The sequence below is a fragment of the Coregonus clupeaformis genome, chromosome 1, assembly GCF_020615455.1.
Source record: "Coregonus clupeaformis isolate EN_2021a chromosome 1, ASM2061545v1, whole genome shotgun sequence".
NCBI classification, from domain to species: domain Eukaryota; kingdom Metazoa; phylum Chordata; class Actinopteri; order Salmoniformes; family Salmonidae; genus Coregonus; species Coregonus clupeaformis.
The window spans coordinates 64,531,539-64,557,361 of NC_059192.1; the positions used below are offsets into that span (position 1 = coordinate 64,531,539).

Consider the following 25,823-nt stretch of genomic DNA (forward strand, 5'->3'; position numbering starts at 1 on the left):
TCCACCAAACTTTACAGTTGGCACTATGCATTTGGGCAGGTAGCGTTCTGGCATCCGCCAAACCCAGATTTGTCTGTCGGACTGCCAGATAGTGAAGAGTGATTCATCACTCCAAAGAACCCGTTTCCACTTGTCCAATGGCAGCGAGCTTTACACCACTCCAGCCGACGCTTGGCATTTCACATGGTGATCTTAGGCTTGTGTGCTGCTGCTTGGCCATCGAAACCCATTTCATGAAGCTCCCTACGAACAGTTATTGTGCTAACATTGCTTCCAGAGGCGGTTTGGAACTTGGTAGTGAGTGTTTCAACTGAGGACAGACGATTTTTACGCACTTCAGCACTTGGCGGTCCCGTTCTGTAAATTTATGAATTTGCTTTGAATAGTTCATGACCCTAGGGTGGCAAATCAAATCAAATCAAATCAAATTTTATTGGTCACATGCGCCGAATACAACCGGTGCAGACATTGCAGTGAAATGCTTACTTACAGCCCTTAACCAACAGTGCATTTATTTTAAACAAAAAAAGTAAGAATAAACAACAACAAAAAAAGTGTTTGAGAAAAAAAGAGCAGAAGTAAAATAAAGTGACAGTAGGGAGGCTATATATACAGTAAAATAAAGTGACAGTAGGGAGGCTATATATACAGGGGGGTACCGTTGCAGAGTCAATGTCAATGTGCGGGGGCACCGGCTAGTTGAGGTAGTTGAGGTAATATGTACATGTGGGTAGAGTTAAAGTGACTATGCATAAATAGGCAACACATACATTCTAAGTGATTTCAATGGTCTTCCTCCATTCTGATTGTTTTATACTGTTCAATTAAACTCCCCCCCGCAGCTTTATTTAAAAAAAAAAGAATTTAGATCAAAACACTTGGGTGAAGTGTTGGAATCACGATATCAGAATTTACTTCGATACTGATACCAGGTTTAGAGTCACTGTACTCGATACCAAAACAAGACCACCGCAAAAAAAGGTGTATTAGCCAAATCACAGAAGGGCACTTGATCCAGACAGGTCTTTTAAAGTTCAATATGATTACATTTTGACGTTTTTGATTTTAATGTATGCATTAATTAATCCATTATACAATCATACAATCAATTTGACTTGTAAAAAACAATCTATATAACAATGATAATTTATTTGAATGGTAAATCTCTATTGATAAACTGGGTAAATCAATGTAGCCTAGGCCTATTCACAATACAGATGAATGTATATTCAATAGGAGGGTGTGCATGCATTGAGTTATTGCGCTTGACTGATTTCATGGGGCTACAGATAAAAAATGTTTCCGTTCCATTTGGGACTTTTATTATACTCATCAACATTTGCGTAGAACATCATTAGTCTTTTATAAAAGTATATGTTGTCTCTTTAAGACCAATGACATCATTTACACACACCGCTCGAGGAAATATCTTGACTATTAGAGATGTGAGGCGGGGTAGACTAAGTGAATTAGTTTTTGGTGACGATCTGCTTTGAAATCGGCAATATGTTGCGTTATGATTTGCATATGATCACAAACAAGGTACTACCGGTATCTTCTTGCATTGTAAAGTGTTCTAACCTGTAATGGACATTATTTTGCGAATAGTAATTTTAAGTTTCAAAATTTCTAAATGCCGTGTTTCATTATTCAAGTGTGTTAACTTCTGTGCAGCATGAGTGGTGTTGCAGCCCAGACTCCTAGTGAGTGCAGTGGTTCGTCAGGACAGGCTAGAGCTAGCAATGAGTAAGTGGAGCAGGCACAGAGAAAGTTTGGGTTATGGCTAGAAGGGACCCAGCTTGTTTAAGAATATACTTTTCATAGCAGGTTTAGGAGAAATTACGCAGCAGGTTGGGAGAATAAACGTGGCAGGTTGGGATGGTAAAGGTTAGCTAAAATGCAAAAATCTACTTTTGATGGAAATTTGACAAGCTGGATGGGCATGGTGTGCTTGCTCTTAGTAAGGGGACATCGGCTGCGCTGATAGACTTGATCCTTTCTCAATCAGTAGACTACCTAAGACACATTTGACAGAAGTACTGAAAGTAACCTTCTAGTACTGAACCACTTTGTTCTAGAATCTAAAAAGTACTCAAGTTTCGGTATACCGTGCAACACTTCTTTGAATAGTGTTTGACAGGACAACGAATTAAAAAGCCAGGGAGAAGTTATTGTGACAGGGTAGGAACCAAAGTGTTGGTCAGTGTTTCCTAGGGGGCCCTAATCTTCAAATTACATTTTATTTGTCACATACACGTGTTTAGCAGATGTTATTGCCGGTGTAGCGAAATGCTTGTGCTTCTCCGACAGTGCAGTGTAATATCTAACAAGTAATATCTAACAATTTCTCAACATACCCAATACACACATCTAAGTAAGGAATGGAATTAAGAATACATATATGGACGAGCAATGACAGAGCGGCATGGACTAAGATACAGTATATACATATGAGATGAGTAATGCAAGATATGTAAACATTATTAAAGTGACTAGTGTTCAATTTCTTAAAGTGGCCAGTGATTTTCAATAGGCAGCAGCAGTCTCTAATGTGCTAGTGATGGCTATTTAACAGTCTGATGGCCTTGAGATAGAAGCTGTTTTTCATTCTCTCGGTCCCAGCTTTGATGCACCTGTACTGACCTCGCCTTCTGGATGATGGCAGGGTGAACAGGCAGTGGCTCGGGTGGTTGATGTCCTTGATGATCTTTTTGGGCTTCCTGTGACATCGAGTGCTGTAGGTGTCCTGGAGGGCGGGTAGTTTGCCCCCGGTAATGTGTTCGGCTGACCGCACCGCCCTCTGTACAGCCCTGCTGTTGCGGGCAGTGCAGTTGCCGTACCAGGCGGTGATACAGCCCGACAGGATGCTCTCAATTGTGCATCTGTAAAAGTTTTAGGTGCCAAGTCAAATTTCTTCAGCCTCCTGAGATTGAAGAGGCTCTGTTCTTCACCACTGTCTGTGTGGGTGGACCATTTCAGTTTCTCAGTGATGTGTACGCCAAGGAACTTCAAGCTTTCCACCTTCTCCACTGCGGTCCCGTCGATGTGGATGGGGGGTGCACCCTCTGCTGTTTCCTGAAGTCCACAATCATCTACTTTTTGTTGACGTTGAGTGAGGTTATTTTCCTGGCACCACACTCCCAGAGCCCTCACCACCTCCCTGTAGGCTGTCTCGTCATTGTTGGTAATTAAGCCTACTACTGTTGTGTCGTCTGGAAACTTGATGATTGAGTTGGAGGCGTGCTTGGCCACGCAGTCATGGGTGAACAGGGAGTACAGGAGGGGGCTGAGCACGCACCCTTGAGGGGCCCCAGTGTTGAGGATCAGCAAAATTGAGATGTTGTTTCCTACCTTCACCACCTGGGGGCGGCCTGTCAGGAAGTACAGGACCAGTTGCACAGGGCGGGTTCAGACACGGGGCCTCAAGCTTAATGATGAGCTTGGAGGGTACTATGGTGTTGAATGCTGAGCTATAGTCAATGAACAGCATTCTTACATAGGTATTCCTCTTGTCCAGATGGGATAGGGCAGTGTGATGGCGATTGCATCTATTGGGGCGGTAAGCAAATTGAAGTGGGTCTAGGGTGACCGGTAAGGTAGAGGCGATATGATCCTTGACTAGTCTCTCAAAGCACTTCATGATGACAGAGGTGAGTGCTATGGGGCGATAGTCATTTAGTTCAGTTACCTTTGCTTTCTTGGGTACAGGAACAATAGTGGCCAACTTGAAGCATGTGGGGACAGCAGACTGGGATAGGGATTGATTTAATATGTCCGTAAACACCAGCCAGCTGGTCTGCGCATGCTCTGAAGACGCGGCTAGGGATGCTTAAATGTCTTACTCACATCGGTGGCACTGTGTTATCCTCAAAGCGGGTGAAGGTGTTTAGCTTGTCTGGAAGCAAGACGTCGGTGTCGGCGACGTGGCTGGTTTTCCATTTGTAGTCGTCGTTTGTCTGTAGACCCTGCCACAAAGGTCTCCTGTCTGAGCAGTTTAATTGCGACTTTCTCTATACTGACGTTTAGCCTGTTTTAATTGCCTTGCGGAGTGCGTAGCTACACTGTTTGTATTCTGCCATATTCCCAGTCACCTTGCCATGGTTAAATGCGGTGGTTCGCGCTTTCAGTTTTGCGCGTATGCTGCCATCTATCCACGGTTTCTGGTTAGGGTGGGTTTTAATAGTCACAGTGAGCACAACATTTCCTATACACTTCCTGATAAACTCAGTCACAGTTTCAGTGTATTTGTCCAAATTATTTTCGCAAGCTACCCTGAACATATCCCAGTCCGCGTGATCAAAACAATCTTGAAGCATGGATTCCGATTGGTCAGACCAGCATTGGATTGTCCTTAGCACGGGTACTTCCTGTTTGAGTTTCTGCCTATAGGAAGGGAGGAGCAAATTGGAGTCGTGGTCAGATTTGCTGAATGTAGGGCGGGGGAGGGCCTTATAACCATCCCGGAAGTTCGAATAGCAATTGTCAAGAATTTTAGCAGCCCATGTACAACAGTCCATATGTTGATAGAACTTCGGCAGCCTAGTCCTCAAATTTGCTTTGTTAAAAATCCCCGGCTTTCCAGTTTGCATAAAGTCCAGTGAAGTTCTTTGAGGGCCGTCGTGGTATCAGCTTGATGGCGGATATACACGGCCGTGACTATAACCAAATAAAATTATCTTGGGAGATAATACGGTCTGCATTTGATTGAGGTATTCTAGGTCGGGTGAGCAAAAGGTTTCTGTATGTTATCACAATCACACCATGAGTAGTTTATCATGAAACACACACCTCTGCCCTTCTGCTTCCCGGAGGGATATTTATTTCTGTCTGCGCGATGAACTGCGAACCCATCTGGCTGGACCGATTTCGACAGAATATCCCGAGAGAGCCATGTTAAATGTTTTCTCTTAGCTAATCCATGTAGCTCGCTAACATATTCATGCTTTGCCTAGTCGTCTTTGGAGATTTAGGCCTACACATTCACTGATATCAGGCTGTATTAGCTAGCTAAATTTGCTAACTACAAACTGCATCGTTGTAGTCAACATCTTGTTGCATGTGCTGCATTGATAAGGCAGGCTGAACGCCTCTAGTGGTCACGCAACAACTGCACTCCTTGAGTGTGATGGGTGCGCGGCTAGGTCTGTGTGGAAAGCGGCATGGAGAGGGGGAAGACTCAAGTCGCTAGAGCGCGATGGGACAAGGACATCCCGGCCGGCCAAACTCTCCCCTAACCTGGACGACGTTGGGCCAATTGTGCGCCGCCTCATGGTTCTCCCAGTCACGGCCGGCTGCGACACAGCCTGGGATCGAACCCGGGTCTGTAGTCACGCTTCAAGTCGCGCCGTTCATCTTTCCCTCGATTCTGACTAGTCTCCCAGTCCCTGCTGCTGAAAAAGAGCCACACAGCATGATGCTGCCAAAGTCATGCTTCAGCGTAGGGATGGTGCCAGGTTTCCTCCAGACGTGACGCTTGGTATTTAGGCCAAAGAGTTGAATTTTGGTTTCATCAGACCAGAGAATCTCATGGTCTGAGAGTCCTTTAGGTTCCTTTTGGCAGACTCTAAGCGGACTGTCATGTGCCTTTTACTGAGGATTGGCTTCCGTCTGGCCACTCTACCATAAAGGCTTGATTGGTGGAGTGCTGCAGGGATGGTTGTGCTTCTGGAAGGTTCTCACATCTCCGCAGAGCAGCTCTGGAGCTCTGTCAGAGTGACCATCGGGTTCTTGGTCACCTCCCTGACCAAGGCCCTTCCGCTGGGCGGCCAGCTCTAGGAAGAGTCTTGGTGGTTCCAAACTTCTTCAATTTAAGAATGATGGAGGCCGACGTGTTCTTGCCCCTTCAATGCTGCAGATGTTTTTTGGTAGTCTTCCCCAGATCTGTGCCTCGACACAATCCTGTCTTGGAGCTCTACGGACAATTCCTTTGACCTCATGGCTTGGTTTTGCTCTGACATGCACTGTCAACTGTGGGACCTTATATAGACAGGTGTGTGCCTTTCTAAATCATGTCCAATCAATTGAATGTACCACAGGTGGACTCCAAGTTGTAGAAACATCTCAAGGATGATCAATAGAAACAGGATGCACTTGAGCTAAATTTCAAGTCTCATGGCAAATCTGAATACTTATGTAAATAAGGTATTTGTTTTTTTAATGATACATTTGAAAAATTTCTAAACCTGTTTTCGCTTTGTCATTATGGGGTATTGTATGTAGATTGAGGAACAACATAAATGTAACAAAATGTGGAAAAGGGGAAGGTCTGAATACCGTCCAAATGCACTGTATAGCCGACTAATCCGACTTGATCGTTTGAAATCCTGTGGCAACAAAACAAGGAAATTATCTAATAGTTGGGAAAAAAGTGAATCTCTAATTTATGACAAATTAATGAAATCCCTCCATGTTATACCACTGATTTAAACATTTTATCCACATTATGTTAATCTGACATATTGCATAATTTTACCATGAAAAGGTTCTGCAAGAATTCAATTGTATTATAGATATTTTACACAAATGAGACATGCGTACAGCAAGTATTCCACCTGACCGAAGTACTCTGAACAGTGTTTACGTGTTAATTATCTCCCCCTTGATTAGTTTATCACAAGGTATAACCCATCCCTTGTATTCAGAATGAATTTTCATTCAGAACCAGAATGTAATTACCTACATTTTAGTCATTTAGCAGATGCTCTTATCCAGAGCGACTTAGTTAGTGAGTGCATAAATTTTTTCATTCTGGTCCCCCATGGGAAACGACCTACCTAAACACTTTATATACAGTGAGGGGAAAAAAAGTATTTGATCCCCTGCTTATTTTGTACGTTTGTGTTACGAACCCCGTGGCTTTGAACGTCTAGGGTGATGGACATGAGACCCGTAACATAATTCATGTAAATTATAAGTGTGGCATGGAACAGTGAGAACAAATATGACACAACAACCATGAACTACCGTCAAACACAAATGGTTTATTTCTGAACACACGGTAACGGTTTGGGAAAAAGGGCTGAGCAGGACCCAAGAAATGAAACAATAGTGTAAAACACCCCTAAACTGATCTTGCCTGCCTCAAGAACCGCTAAACTACTGCTAATCATACAAAAGTACAGGGGGTGGTCCGCTCAGGTCTAACTAGTGTTTATAGACAGTTCTTTCTACGGGAAATGTATGCCCAAGGGCAGCTAGCTCAAACTCCCCTTTTCCCAGAAACACACAATATAGCCAAACAGAGTAATTAGCAAATTAGTGAGTACACAATACACAGGACACCACCGTATCCGTACTCACATACAAAAAGTAGTCAAACAAAGTTACTAAACAGCGGAACCAGCAACTTAGTGAGTAAACAAAAACAGGACACCACAGTGTCCATACTCGCATACGGAAACATTCTCTCTCACAACAAACACAAGTGACTGGTTTTTATATAATGGGATGTGTGATTGAAAAAACGAGTAACAGGTGGTGCAATGCACAGGAATGTTCACTGATTGGTCCAATCAGCAGACACCTCAACGACCACCAATCAGGAACATACAGGACACCTGTGATTAGGGCAGAAGGAGAGAAATACACAGGACACAGGATACCTGTATCCTTAACAGTTTGCCTACTGACAAAGAAATTATCAGTCTATAATTTTAATGGTAGGTTTATTTGAACAGTGAGAGACAGAATAACAACAATAAAATCCAGAAAAACGCATGTCAAAAATGTTATAAATTGATTAGCATTTTAATGAGGGAAATAAGTATTTGACCCCCATTCAATCAGAAAGATTTCTGGTTCCCAGGTGTCTTTTATACAGGTAACGAGCTGAGATTAGGAGCACACTCTTAAAGGGAGTGCTCCTATTCTCAGCTTGTTACCTGTATAAAAGACACCTGTCCACAGAAGCAATCAATCAATCCGATTCCAAACTCTCCACCATGACCAAGACCAAAGAGCACTCCAAGGATATCAGGGACAAGATTGTAGACCTACAAGGCTGGAATGGGCTACAAGACCATCGCCAAGCAGCTTGGTGAGAAGGTGACAACAGTTGGTGCAATTATTCGCAAATGGAAGAAACACAAAATAACTGTCAATCTCCCTCGGCCTGGGGCTCCATGCAAGATCTCACCTCGTGGAGTTGCAATGATCATTCGAACGGTGAGGAATCAGCCCAGAACTACACGGGAGGATTTTGTCAATGATCTCAAGGCAGCTGGGACCATAGTCCCCAAGAAAACAATTGGTAGCACACTACGCCGTGAAGGACTGAAATCCTGCAGCGCCCGCAAGGTCCCCCTGCTCAAGAAAGCACATATACAGGCCCGTCTGAAGTTTGCCAATGAACATCTGAATGATTCAGAGGAGAACTGGGTGAAAGTGTTGTGGTCAGATGAGACCAAAATGGAGCTCTTTGGCATCAACTCAACTTGCCGTGTTTGGAGGAGGAGGAATGCTGCCTATGACCCCAAGAACACCATCCCCACCATCAAACATGGAGGTGGAAACATTATGCTTTGGGGGTGTTTTTCTGCTAAGGGGACAGGACAACTTCACCGTATCAAAGGGACGATGGACAGGGCCATGTACCATCAAATCTTGGATGAGAACCTCCTTCCCTCAGCCAGGGCATTGAAAATGGGTCATGGATGGGTATTCCAGCATGACAATGACCCAAAACACACGGCCAAGGCAACAAAGGAGTGGCTCAAGAAGAAGCACATTAAGGTCCTGGAGTGGCCTAGCCAGTCTCCAGACCTTAATCCCATAGAAAATATGTGGAGGGAGCTGAAGGTTTGAGTTGCCAAACGTCAGCCTCGAAACCTTAATGACTTGGAGAAGATCTGCAAAGAGGAGTGGGACAAAATCCCTCCTGAGATGTGTGCAAACCTGGTGGCCAACTACAAGAAACGTCTGACCTCTGTGATTGCCAACAAGGGTTTTGCCACCAAGTACTAAGTCATGTTTTGCAGAGGGGTCAAATACTTATTTCCCTCATTAAAATGCAAATCAATTAATAACATTTTTGACATGTGTTTTTCTGGATTTTTTTGCTGTTATTTTGTCTCACTGTTCAAATAAACCTACCATTAAAATTATAGACTGATCATGTCTTTGTCAGTTGGCAAACCTACAAAATCAGCAGGGGATCAAATACTTTTTTCTCTCACTGTATGTATTTATGTACTGTTTGTAGTATCTTCTAGGAACATTTGGCTGGATTAGTATTTATGTAATTTTATTTATAGCTGTTGGTGGTGTGATTATCTGCAGTGCTGTCTACACAATTGACCCTTGTATGTTAAAGTAGGCCCTATGTTGAATTGATGTGTTTATACAAGGTCATTTTACTCAATGAGCTCTTTATTTTTTTATTTATATTATTTTGCTTCATATAAACATTGTTTGACTAATGCTCTGTGGCTCTTTCCACTTTCAGGGTCCAGGCCAAAGTCCCTGGACTGAAGCGTGTGAAGGCTGACTGAAGAAAGAAATGCCGGTCAGTCCCTGAAGTCCTTTGAGAGGGTGGGAGGCACTGGGCGGGGGTGTGTGTAAGGTGGTATGCATCACTGTTATTTTCACAATCTCTTCATTTCAGAATTCCTTGTGTTCCCTGAAAAACACCCTGGATTATCAGTATTCTATAGATTTATTTTCACCAGCTCAAGTATTTCCACCTTTTGATGAACTAATTTGACCGTACCATGCGATCTTGATTAAAATGCTAGTTTGTTTGAATATGTACAAAATAAAAACATTATTTTAATCTTGCACTTGGACATGACCAGTGATGGATTTTGAAAGGAAATTGTGTTCCATGGGCTGGTTCATTTGTTCTCTTTGACGCAGTGTTCAGACAATTGGAATTGCATCGTCTTTCTCGCTCTTTTTTATAAGGGGGAGACCTTTGTGGAAACCGGAGTACATGTCGTTTTTTGGTATGATTAAGTTAGTGGTGTTTGTGATTTTACTGTTTTATTGATCGACTGTGTAGTTTCACAAAGCATCTAGCTCTCCAGTGACTCTTGAGTGTGCTTGACACAACATGTCATTGTGCTTGACGATTGTCTCTAATGCCAGCAGGGCGCTACTCCATAGCACTTCTTGCTTCTGAGTATTTCTAGCTAGAAACATTTAGAACTTTAGAATGAGAACATGTAATGATCATTTCACCTCATGCAGCTGCCTAGTTAAACTCTAAACACGTTTACAAACATCAACTTAAGACGAAAAAAATGAAATGCTGTCTGTGGACCCAATATCTAAAGCTGCAAAATTATGTAACTTGGAAATTTCAAACATTGTTTGTTACGCAAGTTATTGTGAATGTTACTTCATACAATTGTAATGAACTCTTCTGTTTGTGGAATGCATTGTGAAATATAAACAATAAAGCTTCTAGATGAATTACTGTATGTTTATTTCTCATTAGGCCAGATGGAGGGTTTAGAAAATTAATAAAGCATACACTTGCAAACTATAGCTCTGCCTAAAAACATCCCCTTGTTCCTCCTACCCAGGGCATGTTTTAAATGCCAGGAGATCACTCTTAACCTTTTTGTTAAATAGGAGTTCACTGTATACTCAATGCTGTTCCAAATAGCATTTAGGAATGTTAGTACGTTGTAAATACTTACAGTACCTGATGAAGTATAAGAATTCTGTCATTGTCTCAAATAACTATTAGTCTGAAATGAAGTTTTGTACATTTGAGAGATTTAGCAGACGCTCTTATTCAGTGACTTAGTCCATGCATTCATCTTAAGGTAAAAGCGTAAGCGAAATGACTGTTGGAAGTCTGAACCACTACAAAGTTCAGCTGTGGAGGGGAAGCTCAATATACCTTTTGAGTAATACCCACACCTTTTTAGTTTACCATTTGAGGTCCAATTATTAAACTTTAATTGTGGACAAATGACTACAATTTGGTATACATTTTCATTTAATCTTTCCATACACGTAACGTTTGTACATATACGTTGTCACACATTAATCACTTACAATAAATTGGTATAAAACAACCATGATTGTCATTCATACAATAATCTTGCCTCACTCCACAAAGATGTAATTTTGATTAAAAAATAAATTCATGCATTTGAGCATATTTTAATTTACAATATACCAATAATATGAAACAATATCTAGACAATCTCAGTCTTGTACAAAAATGAAATGAACAAAGACTTAACTGGGAACAGGAATCCATACTTTGTAAAGAATGCACATAGTAACAATATTGCTGCCACACTACTAGCTAAATGTTAGTGAGATTGACAGGCTAAAGACAGCAAGGCTAAGAGTTCAACAGCAGACGAACACAGAAGAATGGAAATATGACCAGGGCTTGAGTAAGACTGCATAGTCAGCTTTGGTGTGAGATCTCTCTCCTAGACTGTCTAATTTCACTTCACCTTAAAGCCACCCCTTGAAGTACACATGAAATCCCTTACTGGAAGCGAATCTTGATCAAACAAAACAGTATTGCTTCATCAGTCTATTAGATCTACAGTGAGGGGAAAAAAGTATTTGATCCCCTGCTGATTTTGTACGTTTGCCGACTGACAAAGAAATTATCAATCTATAATTTTAATGGTAGGTTTATTTGAACAGTGAGAGACAGAATAACAACAAAAAAATCCAGGAAAATGCATGTCAAAAATGTTATAAATTGATTTGCATTTTAATGAGGGAAATAAGTATTTGACCCCCTCTCAATCAGAAATATTTCTGGCTCCCAGGTGTCTTTTATACAGGTTACGAGCTGAGATTAGGAGCACCCTCTTAAAGGGAGTGCTCCTAATCTCAGTTTGTTACCTGTATAAAAGACACCTGTCCACAGAAGCAAGCAATCAATCAATCAGATTCCAAACTCTCCACCATGGCCAAGAACAAAGAGCTCTCCAAGGATGTCAGGGACAAGATTGTAGACCTACACAAGGCTGGAATGGGCTGCAAGCAGCTTGGTGAGAAGGTGACAACAGTTGGTGCGATTATTCGCAAATGGAAGAAACCCAAAAAATTGTCAATCTCCCTCGGCCTGGGGCTCCATGCAAGATCTCACCTCGTGGAGTTGCAATGATCATGAGAACGGTGAGGAATCAGCCCAGAACTACACGGGAGGATCTTGTCAATGATCTCAAGGCAGCTGGGACCATAGTCACCAAGAAAACAATTGGTAACACACTATGCCGTGAAGGACTGAAATCCTGCAGCGCCCGCAAGGTCCCCCTGCTCAAGAAAGCACATATACAGGCCCGTCTGAAGTTTGCCAATGAACATCTGAATGATTCAGAGGAGAACTGGGTAAAAGTGGTGTGGTCAGATGAGACCAAAATCGAGCTCTTTGGCATCAACTCGCCGTGTTTGGAGGAGGAGGAGGAATGCTGCCTATGACCCCAAGAACACCATCCCCACCGTCAAACATGGAGGTGGAAACATTATGCTTTGGGGGTGTTTTTCTGCTAAGGGGACAGGACAACTTCACTGCATCAAAGGGACGATGGACGGGGCCATGTACCGTCAAATCTTGGGTGAGAACCTCCTTCCCTCAGCCAGGGCATTGAAAATGGGTCGTGGATGGGTATTCCAGCATGACAATGACCCAAAACACACGGCCAAGGCAACAAAGGAGTGGCTCAAGAAGCAGAACATTAAGGTCCTGGAGAGGCCTAGCCAGTCTCCAGACCTTAATCCCATAGAAAATCTGTGGAGGGAGATGAAGGTTCGAGTTGCCAAACGTCAGCCTCGAAACCTTAATGACTTGGAGAAGATCTGCAAAGAGGAGTGGGACAAAATCCCTCCTGAGATGTGTGCAAACCTGGTGGCCAACTACAAGAAACGTCTGACCTCTGATTGCCAACAAGGGTTTTGCCACCAAGTACTAAGTCATGTTTTGCTGAGGGGTCAAATACTTATTTCCCTCATTAAAATGCAAATCAATTTATAACATTTTTGTTGTTATTCTGTCTCTCACTGTTCAAATAAACCTACCATTAAAATTATAGACTGATCATGTCTTTGTCAGTGGGCAAATGTACAAAATCAGCAGGGGATCAAATACTTTTTTCCCTCACTGTATATGAACATATTATTTTCACTATGGTTACATAGAAGGATGTTTCACCAAGATATTCCACAAAATTTAAGTCATTAACATTTTGACACAATAATTTAAGAATTCTCACTATTTTTGTAATGTTCACAAGCTGAAAATTGATCGTCAGATCACTGAGTAACATTTAAATATTTTCATTAGAGCTATTAACTTACTATGTCATGTTACATCATGTCATCATACTTTGGATGTTTTATGCATTAACAAACAGCAGCAAAGCCATTCCCTTTTCTGCATATTGAATGAGTAAAACTTTACAATCTAATAGCACCAGACGTGTACAAAATTATTTCAACTGAAATTGCAAAAAAATATAAGACCAGTAGAAATATTCATAAAGGCACTTAAGTTTGATTATGTTCAACAATGGAAAAGGCTCTTTCAAATGAATTATGTGAAAACAAATTTTTCTGCTCTAAATTGGCTGGGGTTCAATCCTTGGAGCGCTGTCGACAATGCAACATTTAACACAGCCTACAATTTCAGCGCCCCGTGGAAATCTAATTAACATAAAATAATGTCCATAAAAATCCGTCTGTTTAAACTAGATGTGTTTTTGCCTTCGCTGCGTCTCAATCCACCGCATCCGCCGATATTGCCCTTCCGCATCGGCGGTGAAAGGTGGCAGAGCTAGAGCGGTGTTTGTCAGACCATGAGACATCCCGAAAATCAGTCTTCTCTCAAAACGAAAACGTCTGTAGCGTCCGAACGGTTTGGCATACAAACTATTATGATCACTCTATCGAAAGATGAGACTCACACGAACACAATGGTGTTCTCCGTTTTGCTATAGGATAACCTCTTCTGCCAACTTCTGTCTGTAGCGTCCGAACGGTTTGGGCTACACACTAATATGACCCCTCTGTGGAAAGCTGAGACTCTCACGATGGTATTCTCCGTTTTGCTTTAGGATGCTCACAAGACTCGTCTGAAGGACCCGGTACCAGTTTAAAAAGTGAATGGAAGTATATATGGAGATAGTTTAGTCCCTAAAATAAGGAGATAAATACATGTAAAAAATAATATTTCTTATATTGCTCAGATATAGCACAGACACCTCAAAACAAACTTCCTTTAGATTTTTTGGGGGACTATCTATTGTTCCATGTAGTGAATCTGTTATTCAATGCTTTTTCTATTGTCTAATAGCAGTAATGCCAAATTCATCAATGTGTTTCTATTGGCTAATAGCAGTAATGCCAAATTCAATGTTTCATCCAATCAGTTTTTTGATACCTTAAAATTCAATATCAAATAGCTAAATAATCCTTGGTATGACCATATTAAAACAATTCCATATGTTATCTTAGACCCCCCCGGCTTAGACAGGGCTTAGACTCTTGAGGGTTTTAAAGGTAATTTCAGATTGAGCTCTGACATCTGCAGCGGGAACATTGCCTTTACATTTTTTTACATTTTAGTCATTTAGCAGACTAATCCAGAGCGTCTTACAGTTAGTGAGTGCATACATATTTCATACTGGCCCCCCGTGGGAATCGAACCCACAACACTGGCGTTACAAGCGCCAAGCTCTACCAACTGAGCTACAGGAGGCCTTTAAAAGCTGCATTGTCGACAATACGCAATCTTATCGAATCCCGGCCATTATCAATGGTTTAAATATAAATCAATAGCTGGCGTGCAACCTGTTCATGTGTCCTTCATTGAAAGTAGATGAGAATGTAAACACAAATGGTAATTTCTTGTTAGGCCAGAAAATCTACCATTTTCTAGTGGCAGAAAATCTGCTTCAAAGTGATTTCCTGTTAGAAAAGGAGCTACCTGCTCTGCCTTATGCTTAGACTTGAATTAATAGTACAGTGATCAGCGTATTGCACCCCATACTCCCCCACAGGTGGATGGGGAGACATAGTTGCAGCATGTCAGGCAAAAGGTTGACCGTAGCCAGACACTTGAGGCGTTGGGATCCTGGCTGCATTCTTGTCAGAATCCAAGACTTACTGTGTTAGGCTAAGGAGTCTGGATGCATGGTTGTGGAGAAAATACTCTGGTTTATAGGCATTTCCACACAAAGACACTGAAAAAGAGGAAGACAATACAGCAGTCAGTAAAACAGAAAATCAAAACTCTGAATCAGACCTGTCTGAAATCACTTTTTAATGCTTCTACTCATTGTAGAGTATCTATAACGTAATTAATGTGCTTAAGCCTTGTAACACAAGCTCTGCATACCTGCAGTCATCTCCTCCAGTGCTGATCACATATTTATCATCATAGGAGAAGCGAATATTGGTCACGTGTGCCGAGTGCCCAAAGTAACGCTTGTGTTTGGCCTGCAGAGGATCAAAATAAGTATTCAAAACATTTGGAGCAGCCACAGCCAACAATGTCTGTTCTATGGATTCAGTAACTACATAGAGTGGGGGGAAAAAGTATTTAGTCAGCCACCAATTGTGCAAGTTCTCCCACTTAAAAAGATGAGAGAGGCCTGTAATTTTCATCATAGGTACACGTCAACTATGACAGACAAATTGAGAATTTTTTTTCCAGAAAATCACATTGTAGGATTTTTAATGAATTTATTTGCAAATTATGGTGGAAAATAAGTATTTGGTCACCTACAAACAAGCAAGATTTCTGGCTCTCACAGACCTGTAACTTCTTCTTTAAGAGGCTCCCCTGTCCTCCACTCGTTACCTGTATTAATGGCACCTGTTTGAACTTGTTATCAGTATAAAAGACACCGGTCCACAACCTCAAACAGTCACACTCCAAACTCCACTATGGCCAAGACCAAAGAGCTGTCAAAGGACACCAGAAACAAAATTGTAGACCTGCACCAGGCTGGGAAGACTGAATCTGCAATAGGTAAGCAGATTGGTTTGAAGAAATCAACTGTGGGAGCAATTATTAGGAAATGGAAGACATACAAGACCACTGATAATCTCCCTCGATCTGGGGCTCCATGCAAGATCTCACCCCGTGGGGTCAAAATGATCACAAGAACGTTGAGCAAAAATCCCAGAACCACACGGGGGAACCTAGTGAATGACCTGCAGAGAGCTGGGACCAAAGTAACAAAGCCTACCATCAGTAACACACTACGCCGCCAGGGACTCAAATCCTGCAGTGCCAGACGTGTCCCCCTGCTTAAGCCAGTACATGTCCAGGCCCGTCTGAAGTTTGCTAGAGTGCATTTGGATGATCCAGAAGAGGATTGGGAGAATGTCATATGGTCAGATGAAACCAAAATAGAACTTTTTGGTAAAAACTCAACTCGTCGTGTTTGGAGGACAAAGAATGGTGAGTTGCATCCAAAGAACACCATACCTACTGTGAAGCATGGGGGTGGAAACATCATGCTTTGGGGCTGTTTTTCTGCAAAGGGACCAGGACGACTGATCCGTGTAAAGGAAAGAATGAATGGGGCCATGTATCGTGAGATTTGAGTGAAAACCTCCTTCCATCAGCAAGGGCATTGAAGATGAAACGTGGCTGGGTCTTTCAGCATGACAATGATCCCAAACACACCGCCCGGGCAACAAAGAGTGGCTTCATAAGAAGCATTTCAAGGTCCTGGAGTGGCCTAGCCAGTCTCCAGATCTCAACCCCATAGAAAATCTTTGGAGGGAGTTGAAAGTCCGTGTTGCCCAGCGACAGCCCCAAAACATCACTGCTCTAGAGGAGATCTGCATGGAGGAATGGGCCAAAATACCAGCAACAGTGTGTGAAAACCTTGTGAAGACTTACAGAAAACATTTGACCTGTGTCATTGCCAACAAAGGGTATATAACAAAGTATTGAGAAACTTTTGTTATTGACCAAATACTTATTTTCCACCATAATTTGCAAATAAATTCATTAAAAATCCTACAATGTGATTTTCTGGATATTTCTTCTTCTCATTTTGTCTGTCATAGTTGACGTGTACCTATGATGAAAATTACAGGCCTCTCTCATCTTTTTAAGTGGGAGAACTTGCACAATTGGTGGCTGACTAAATACTTTTTTTCCCCACTGTATCTTTAAAATACACTGCTCAAAAAAATTAAGGGAACACTTAAACAACACAATGTAACTCCAAGTCAATCACACTTCTGTGAAATCAAACTGTCCACTTAGGAAGCAACACTGATTGACAATACATTTCACATGCTGTTGTGCAAATGGAATAGACAACAGGTGGAAATTATAGGCAATTAGCAAGACACCCCCAATAAAGGACTGGTTTTGCAGGTGGTGACCAAAGACCACTTCTCAGTTCCTATGCTTCCTGGCTGATGTTTTGGTCACTTTTGAATGCTGGCGGTGCTTTCAGTCTAGTGGTAGCATGAGACGGAGTCTACAACCCACACAAGTGGCTCAGGTAGTGCAGCTCATCCAGGATGGCACATCAATGCGAGCTGTGGCAAGAAGGTTTGCTGTGTCTGTCAGCGTAGTGTCCAGAGCATGGAGGCGCTACCAGGAGACAGGCCAGTACATCAGGAGACGTGGAGGAGGCCGTGAGAGGGCAACAACCCAGCAGCAGGACCGCTACCTCCGCCTTTGTGCAAGGAGGAGCAGGAGGAGCACTGCCAGAGCCCTGCAAAATGACCTCCAGCAGGCCACAAATGTGCATGTGTCTGCTCAAACGGTCAGAAACAGACTCCATGAGGGTGGTATGAGGGCCCGACGTCCACAGGTGGGGGTTGGGCTTACAGCCCAACACCGTGCAGGACGTTTGGCATTTGCCAGAGAACACCAAGATTGGCAAATTCGCCACTGGCGCCCTGTGCTCTTCACAGATGAAAGCAGGTTCACACTGAGCACGTGACAGACGTGACAGAGTCTGGAGACGCTGTGGAGAACGTTCTGCTGCCTGCAACATCCTCCAGCATGACCAGTTTGGCGGTGGGTCAGTCATGGTGTGGGGTGGCATTTCTTTGGGGGGGCCGCACAGCCCTCCATGTGCTCGCCAGAGGTAGCCTGACTGCCATTAGGTACCGAGATGAGATCCTCAGACCCCTTGTGAGACCATATGCTGGTGCTGTTGGCCCTGGGTTCCTCCTAATGCAAGACAATGCTAGACCTCATGTGGCTGGAGTGTGTCAGAAGTTCCTGCAAGAGGAAGGCATTGATGCTATAGACTGGCCCGCCCGTTCCCCAGACCTGAATCCAATTGAGCACATCTGGGACATCATGTCTCGCTCCATCCACCAACGCCACGTTGCACCACAGACTGTCCAGGAGTTGGCGGATGCTTTAGTCCAGGTCTGGGAGGAGATCCCTCAGGAGACCATCCGCCACCTCATCAGGAGCATGCCCAGGCGTTGTAGGGAGGTCATACAGGCACGTGGAGGCCACACACACTACTGAGCCTCATTTTGACTTGTTTTAAGGACATTACATCAAAGTTGGATCAGCCTGTAGTGTGGTTTTCCACTTTAATTTTGAGGGTGACTCCAAATCCAGACCTCCATGGGTTGATACATTTGATTTCCATTGATACTTTTTGTGTGATTTTGTTGTCAGCACATTCAACTATGTAAAGAAAAAAGTATTTAATAAGATTATTTCATTCATTCAGATCTAGGATGTGTTATTTTAGTGTTCCCTTTATTTTTTTGAGCAGTGTATATCACAGTGATATTGTTGAGAGGAAGTGAAGCACTCACAAATTTCTCAGTGCAGGGGAAGTCAAAGAGCTTGACCAGCCCAAAGTCGTCCCCGGTGACCACATTGAGTCCGGCGTGGGAGACACAGGCACAGTTGACGTCAGCCTTATCAGCATTCCGTGGCCAGATACCCAGCACCTCATCTCCCAGGATACTGAGTAGAAATGAGGGAGTGGAGCAAAGGTTAGGATAATTTCCATAAAATGTTAGAATTTACGTAGCATGTTAGGTGAATTGGGTTAAGTTTAGAATAAGGGTTAGGGGAAGGGTTAACTAAAATGCTACAGTTGTCCCCGACGCGACTCGAACGCATAACCTTTGGATTGCTAGACGGTCACGGATTACTCCCACCCATCCTCTCTGACCAACCTCCCTACTTTTGTTTCTGTCTAAAGTAACTAACCCATTAGTAGATATCATACGTCTTGGAAGTGCTCAGAAATAAGTATGTTTCGTATGGCTCTGAGTCCAGGCTGCCTAATAAGTATGCTACTGCCTATATGCAGAATCTGTGTTTTTAACCCATTAACCTTGGGAAGACTGATGTTAGAGGGAGTTTGGGGTCTATTCATGAGAAGTGGACAGTGACAGCTGTGCTGCAGGAAGTATTGATTGACCTCTATTATTCCATTGATCAATAACAGACACCCAAACACAACTACAAAACAACATGTCTGGGTATGCCCACTAAACATCTGTACACAAACGTGCCAAGATGGCTTCAACTAGCCTAAAGCTCAAACAAATTGAACCAGCAATGTATTTGTATTGCTTTGGCTTGCATTGCCATTTTGCAATGTCCTTACCAGAGTGAGCTGTTATGTGTAGCTCCCGTTGTTGACGCAATATCTCAATAGTGTTACCGTGCAGTGCTTGCATTCTTTACTGAATATTGATCTCAGTTTTGATTTTAGAGAGAATGTGGGTTTGATTGAATTCCAGTGACTACAACTAATCATTCTACCTGGTCCAGGTGGCCCAGGTGATCCTGTCAATCACAGTCTGTTCTGTCACAATTTTCCCAGAAGGCATCTCATGCACCTGGCGCTTATAGTTTCCTGAGGACACCTGTAGACACACAGCCAGTGACACGTCAGAACACACAGTCATGCGTATGCACACAACCTCTATCAGAGGTCATCATATTATAACTGTCTAAAATCCATCAGTCATCTATCTACCAGCACTGTCTGCACAGCTCAGTCTGCACAGCTAGGAATGAAAAAAATGAAATGACAATTTTCCATATACAAATTTGTTCAAGACATAGAAGCCTCATTACTATTTCATGCTTTAGATCAACCAAAACATGGATTTAGGCTGTGATTCAATCAGACGTGGTTTGTCGACAATGCGGCTTTTAAAGGCAATTTACGATTGAGCCGATATATGCAGGGTTTACTGTGAATAAAATCGTTCAGGGACACTGCCACATTGTCGAAAACCAATCAAATCGTAATGAGCTTAGTCCATTATATAACTTCAAATGCACTGGAAGGACCTTGGCCAACTATACTGGTCCCTCCCCTTCTGTGTCCTCCCTCTGTCCCTTCAAGCCACAGACACATTTGTAATTGTACGCTGAGGTCAGGTTAAATTTAGAAGGCCAAGTCACCATCTTACCCTGTTTCTGACCATGTGCCAGTCACATCAACATTTCTGAAAAGGTGCAAGGGTCTCCATAACAGCAAGGAATGGGTCTGAGTCTATAGAAATACCTCAGATAGGGTTACTTTGTAGCATACTGAAGCCTGTGAGGTTACTCTAGAGCAGCTCCAGACTACTGTTAGAGGTGCTACTCACAGGTTTTTGTCTTAAAAAAAAAAAAAACGTTTTTCAGAAAATGTCCATAATATATCTGCTGCTAATAGTTGAATGATAGTGTTTCACAGTATTACTTACTCGCCAGTGTTGTGATTGGCTGTGATATTCGCACATTGATTTATCCCGCCGGAGCGGCATCTAGTGTTAAAGTGGGAAAGCGGTTCTGACTTTGTGGCTGTGTTATCTAGTGGAAATAGCTCTTGTCAATTCCTGGTTGCTAAAATTCTACACTGTTCGCTCAATTTCAGTTTGTATGAGAAAACAAGCACTGAATAGTTTAGGGAATCATCGTACAATCTAAATCGCTGTGAAATATATTTTCAATAACAAAAAATATCGTTTTTACAGCTATTAGAAGCTGGTGAACCAAAACAAAAGTTATTTCCGGTTTTGGTCCACCAGCCTCAAACAGCCGTTTTGGTCCATCAGCTTCAAACAGCTGTAAAAACGATATTCTGTTATTGAAAATATATTTCACAGCGATTTAGATGGTACAATGATTCCCTACACTATTCATGTGAGAAAACAGTAGAATTTTTGCAACCAGGAAATTAGTGATTTCATTAGATAACAAAGCCACAAAGTCAGAACAGCTTTCCGTTTGACAACAGATGCTGCTCTGGCAGGAGAAGTCAATAGGTGAATATCACAGCCAATCTCAACACTAGCGGGTAAGTAATACTGTGAAAACACTATCATTCCACTATTTGCGGCAGATATATAATGGATATTTTCAAAAATTACAATCTAAAAATTCTAAAGAATCCTATGTGTAGCACCTTTAACTAGAAGGGGACTTGGCTATAAATGATTATGACCTTCCTGCCATACATGTGTGTGTCTAAATATAGGTTTTTACACTCTCAGCATGCTTTGAAATGGATATATGCGTGTCCATCATGGTGAGAACACACTGTGCAACATGATCAAATGGTTAAGAGTGCTGTATTAAAAACACAAGCACAGATCTACAATAGGGTTGTAGATTTAGCTCAATTGGTGCCCAAAAAGGTTTCCACAATAATCTAATAAAATATTGTTGTTTTTTACCATTCAAACATAATGACCTTGACAGCAAAATAACATTTACCTCATTCCACTATCTATTTTGTGTGGTTTTAGGAAATATGTAGTGTTTATCGTTTATTTAACAACAACAGCTCTAGAATGAATTCTCATATTCAGCCTGTTTTTAAACCATCACGGTCAGTGTGGCATACCTCAATGAACATGCTGTCTGCAGAGAAGTCCATCTGGATAACAAAGCTGGAGATGTCCTTACAGTAGCCCACACGGTTGAGCGAGGGGCCCAAGGTAAGGTCGTACAGGTCAACCGTACTCTCCACTGAGCCCACTGCCAGGAGGTGTTTGTCTGGACTGAACCTGAGAGGGTCACACAATAGACATAATATATATATATATATGACATTGGACCACACAGACATCCTCAGAGTTCAAAGGTCACTGAACCAATGTAATTTCAAATGAGTTTACTTCCCCTTTTTAGTGAAATCAGAGTTTGAAACATCCCTTTCATTTTGCTTAGTTTTTTTCTTGGTTGTAACCAAGGGTTAAATTGGGAATTCGGAGTTGGGGGTCATATTTGGGTTGAGCCAGGGTTAAACATAAGGCTATGGTTCGAGTTATGCCAAGATTAAGCTTAGGGTTATGCCAAATCAGGGTTGTGGCTGATGCTAGGGTTAAGGTTGAACTGGGATGTGGACATGAAGATAGGGTTAATTAATGTTGTGGTTGAGGTTAGGGTTAAGCATGGTCAGGGTTGTGGTTGAGGCTAGGTTTGAACATGGATGTGGACATTAAGCTAGGGTTAGGATGGAAATGGGATGTCGACATGAAACTAGGGTTAGGGTTACAGTAGGTTTGCCGTTGAGGGTTAGGGTTGAACCGGGATGTGGACATGAAGCTAGGGTTAGGGATTTGGTTGAGGGTTAGGGTTGAGCCAGGAAATAGACATGAGTCTAGGCAAAGTGCAAGAGCCTTGCTCCAGGTAGCTCCTATGTCTCCTCAGTTCTTGCCTGATGTCCTGTATGGCAGCACTGCGGTCTCGTTTCTTGCCCCACATCTTTAGTGAGTTGGTGAGGAGGATGATGAACTCCCCATTCTTCATGCCCACAGACACCATCTCCCCATCAGGACTGTAGCTGGCACACTTGGCTGGGTGGCCCAGGCTCACTTTGTTCAGCAGTTTCTATCAGGGAAACAGACAGCAGGGTTGTAGACAACAAAACATGAGACATAGGATGGTATGTGGCCATTCAAAGGCTAACTAAATACAGGTGCAAAGGAAACCAAGAACACAAATAAACTGTAATTTGAGATTCAAAAAAGTTGTTTCTGCAATAAATGATGAAAGACATTGAATGTAAATGCAAATGCAACTTCACTCAGCAGACCATAGTATTTCTCTGTGCTGTACCTTGTCGGCCAGGTCCCATATGCGGATGGTTCCGTCGTCGCTGGCAGAGATGAACAGGTCTTTAGAGGGGTGGGTGGCCAGGCCCCAGATCTCGCCCTGCATGTGACCGTTGATCAGGATGTTGGACGCAGCGTTCTTCTCCCCCACCTCAATGATTTCACCATCCTTTGTGCCTACCAATATCTTACCCTGGTAGACAGGCACACAAGAAGGTTACTGTTTTTGACCAAAACCCTAGTTGAAGCTAAAGACGTAAAATAAGAGCTATGAACTTAAAAACTTCACGTGAAAGACTGGTTCAAACAACATGTCACATCTCCCATACTACTACTTTAGGTGGCTAAAGCTGCTGGGTAGGCTATGAGCTACTGAAGGTTGCTACACTATGGGAAGAATGCCAACAAATCCATTTCCAAACAAATGACTCAGCTATCTATTTTGGATTGAAAAGTGATTTTATTCGCTGCATCATTACCTTCTCTGACCTTGAATATCCCAACTCTGTAACAAAATGTATGTTCTGTTGCAGTGCAGTGAAAATAAACAAGGAGCAAGAGTGTATGAAAGAGCACCAAATAGATTGTGCAGTTATAAAGGCCAAAAAATTCTGACACAAAACCAAGTGTAATCTAATGTCTAATCATCAGTCTATCCAATGAGAAGATATGTGTAGCTGCAGCAGAGAAGGTACCTAAAATGGTTTATATGATATGAAATGAAAATACAATAAAATTCTGTTTTTTTAAATAATATAGTTAGCTACTGTACAGTATATTTACTAAGGGAACTTCCAGGGAGTTATTTTCAGGTTTAAGATTTGCTGTAGGCTTGCTTATAGTCTTCTCCCACTGGGGTGTGTGCTGGCTATGCTGAACTCACCTTGCCTCGACAGACAGATCTCACACACTCAACGGTCTGTCCCGTCTCTAGCTGGAACGCTCGGCAACGTTTCATCTCCTGGTCCCATAGTTTCACTGCACCGCCCTCCTTTGTACTGTACACACACGTACACGTACACACACACACAGTCTTGTTTTACTAACCTTGTGGGGACACACAATTGATTCCCATTCAATCCCTAAACCTTAAACTGGGTCTGTGCCCCACCTTGGCCACCCCATTCAAAATGTTCTGGACACGCCACTGAATGTATCATCATCATCATCATGGACACAAGAGGATATAGAGTGTTAGCCAGTGGAATTCCAGATGTGATTTTGGGGCTATTGTGTGTTGTTATTTTGGTTTGATAACGAATGGTGTTAGTCTCAGGGAGATGAGTGCTATAAGAGGATCATTGAGTGGATCATCAGTGGTCGTGCAGCAGTGCGCTACTCACGGCCTTTCCTTGCCCCCTGTGACGATGAGGCCGTCTCTCAGTGTGGTGTACATAGTGAACACTGGCCCGGTGTGGGCTTTAGCCACGACACGAAGCAGGAAGTGATCTCTCCACACGTACACATCCCCGTTTATGGCACCTGTGAATGTTAGGTTATTCTGGAGGAAGAGAAACCACACAGGTCAGGATCACGAAACTTAAAATCTACTTTTTAATTGACCTCAAATGAATCACAGAATACATGGTTGATTACATTAGCCAATTAGTCTAGGGTAAATCCAATCCATTAGGGTAGATGAAAGAGTTTAGTCAAAAATTCTGTCAATACTCACAGCACCGAAGGCCACAGACAGCATGGTCTGCATCCTGCCGTCCTCCACTGAGCCCACCACTCCCTTCTTATACATGAGAGAGCCTCCAGCCAGCATCCAGAACTTGATGTGTTTGATCCCAACAGACACAAACTGAGAGTCAGAGTCTGGCCGGAACTCCACTACGAAGATCCTGTCTGGATGGCCTCCTTTACTGGTCACTTTAGCACCTGGACAGGGGAACACACACACAAGCACAATTCTAAGACCTGCTATTTACAGTTACTGAGTGATATCTAACAACATTGTTATGATTAGCTATCACACAAATGCACTTATTACGGACCAATCTAACCTGTAGCCTACCACCATCTCAGTGTATATTACCAGGGTCAGAATGTCTCACCTTCCTGCCAGCGCCACACAGTGATGGTGTGTTCAGGCTCCACCCCCACAGAGAGCAGCAGCTTGCCTGTGGCGCTGAAGTTGACGTAGCCAACCCCCTTAGTGTGAGAGCAGCGCAGGATGGACAGTGTCTGTTTACTCATGGCGTCCCACACGTGGATGGATGGGGTGGTGCCTGCAGTACAGAGAAAAACATCATACTCTGATCAAGTATACAGGGATACAGCATGGAGCAATAAAGGGCAAATAATTGGCTGTAGTAGATAGAATGTCTCGGCAGAGTATAGGTTGAATCAATATGGAACAATACAGAGGGATAATTACTGGACAAGCTAAGGACAGAAAACACAGGACAGGCCACTGGGAAAACTGCAGGAGAACAGCAAGAAGAGGGTAAACCTATAGGGTAAAACTGTAGAACACATCAGTACAAGGGGCAATCTGGAAGGCGTTTTACCTGGTAGGTCTGTCACTTCACCTGTGGTGTGTGAGCGATGGGAAATGAGGCAGCAAAATAACAAATGAAATCTAAAGTGAGTGCCTTTTCAGATGCTGCTGAGGACATTATGATATAAAGCACCAATACAACTAATTCTAGCACCAATCAAAATGAAAATGTGGCAATGCAGACTGAACCGGTCACCAAAAATGGCCCAGAAAAATGCAAAGATGATAAAGCATTCAATATCTAGCCCTTTGTCTCATATGCACACACTCAGCCCATGCACGAATGCTATGAATAAGTACATACAAGTACATGCAAAATACATAT

At 42.7% G+C, this 25,823-nt stretch overlaps 2 protein-coding genes and 1 non-coding gene across 15 annotated transcripts in view; 1 reads left to right on the forward strand and 2 right to left on the reverse strand.

The window, feature by feature from the left end:
* Nucleotides 1–10,410, forward strand: part of LOC121571763 (reticulon-4) — a 52,248-nt gene extending 41,838 nt beyond the window's left edge. For all 10 annotated transcript variants that reach the window (XM_041883431.2, XM_041883441.2, XM_041883448.2 and 7 more), the window contains one exon: nucleotides 9,443–10,410. In XM_041883431.2, the coding sequence (XP_041739365.1) occupies nucleotides 9,443–9,488 (46 nt within the window). In that variant the 3' untranslated portion in view covers nucleotides 9,489–10,410. The remainder of the gene's footprint in view (nucleotides 1–9,442) is intronic.
* Nucleotides 10,411–14,600: 4,190 nt separating this feature from the next.
* On the reverse strand, nucleotides 14,601–14,676 carry trnat-ugu. The gene has a single exon. It is a non-coding gene; the product is annotated as a tRNA-Thr (tRNA).
* The window catches only part of LOC121571813 (echinoderm microtubule-associated protein-like 6), an 88,310-nt gene continuing 77,097 nt past the window's right edge, over nucleotides 14,611–25,823 (reverse strand). For 2 of the 4 annotated variants that reach the window (XM_045222270.1, XM_045222263.1), the window contains 12 exons: nucleotides 25,509–25,529; nucleotides 25,053–25,226; nucleotides 24,668–24,876; nucleotides 24,336–24,493; nucleotides 23,876–23,990; nucleotides 22,997–23,185; nucleotides 22,596–22,768; nucleotides 21,780–21,942; nucleotides 19,700–19,803; nucleotides 18,736–18,889; nucleotides 15,314–15,414; nucleotides 14,611–15,158 (listed from right to left, as the gene is read on the reverse strand). In XM_045222270.1, the coding sequence (XP_045078205.1) occupies nucleotides 15,134–15,158; nucleotides 15,314–15,414; nucleotides 18,736–18,889; nucleotides 19,700–19,803; nucleotides 21,780–21,942; nucleotides 22,596–22,768; nucleotides 22,997–23,185; nucleotides 23,876–23,990; nucleotides 24,336–24,493; nucleotides 24,668–24,876; nucleotides 25,053–25,226; nucleotides 25,509–25,529 (1,586 nt within the window). In that variant the 3' untranslated portion in view covers nucleotides 14,611–15,133. The remainder of the gene's footprint in view (nucleotides 15,159–15,313; nucleotides 15,415–18,735; nucleotides 18,890–19,699; nucleotides 19,804–21,779; nucleotides 21,943–22,595; nucleotides 22,769–22,996; nucleotides 23,186–23,875; nucleotides 23,991–24,335; nucleotides 24,494–24,667; nucleotides 24,877–25,052; nucleotides 25,227–25,508; nucleotides 25,530–25,823) is intronic. The other 2 variants (XM_045222283.1, XM_045222276.1) reach the window with 1 other exon arrangement.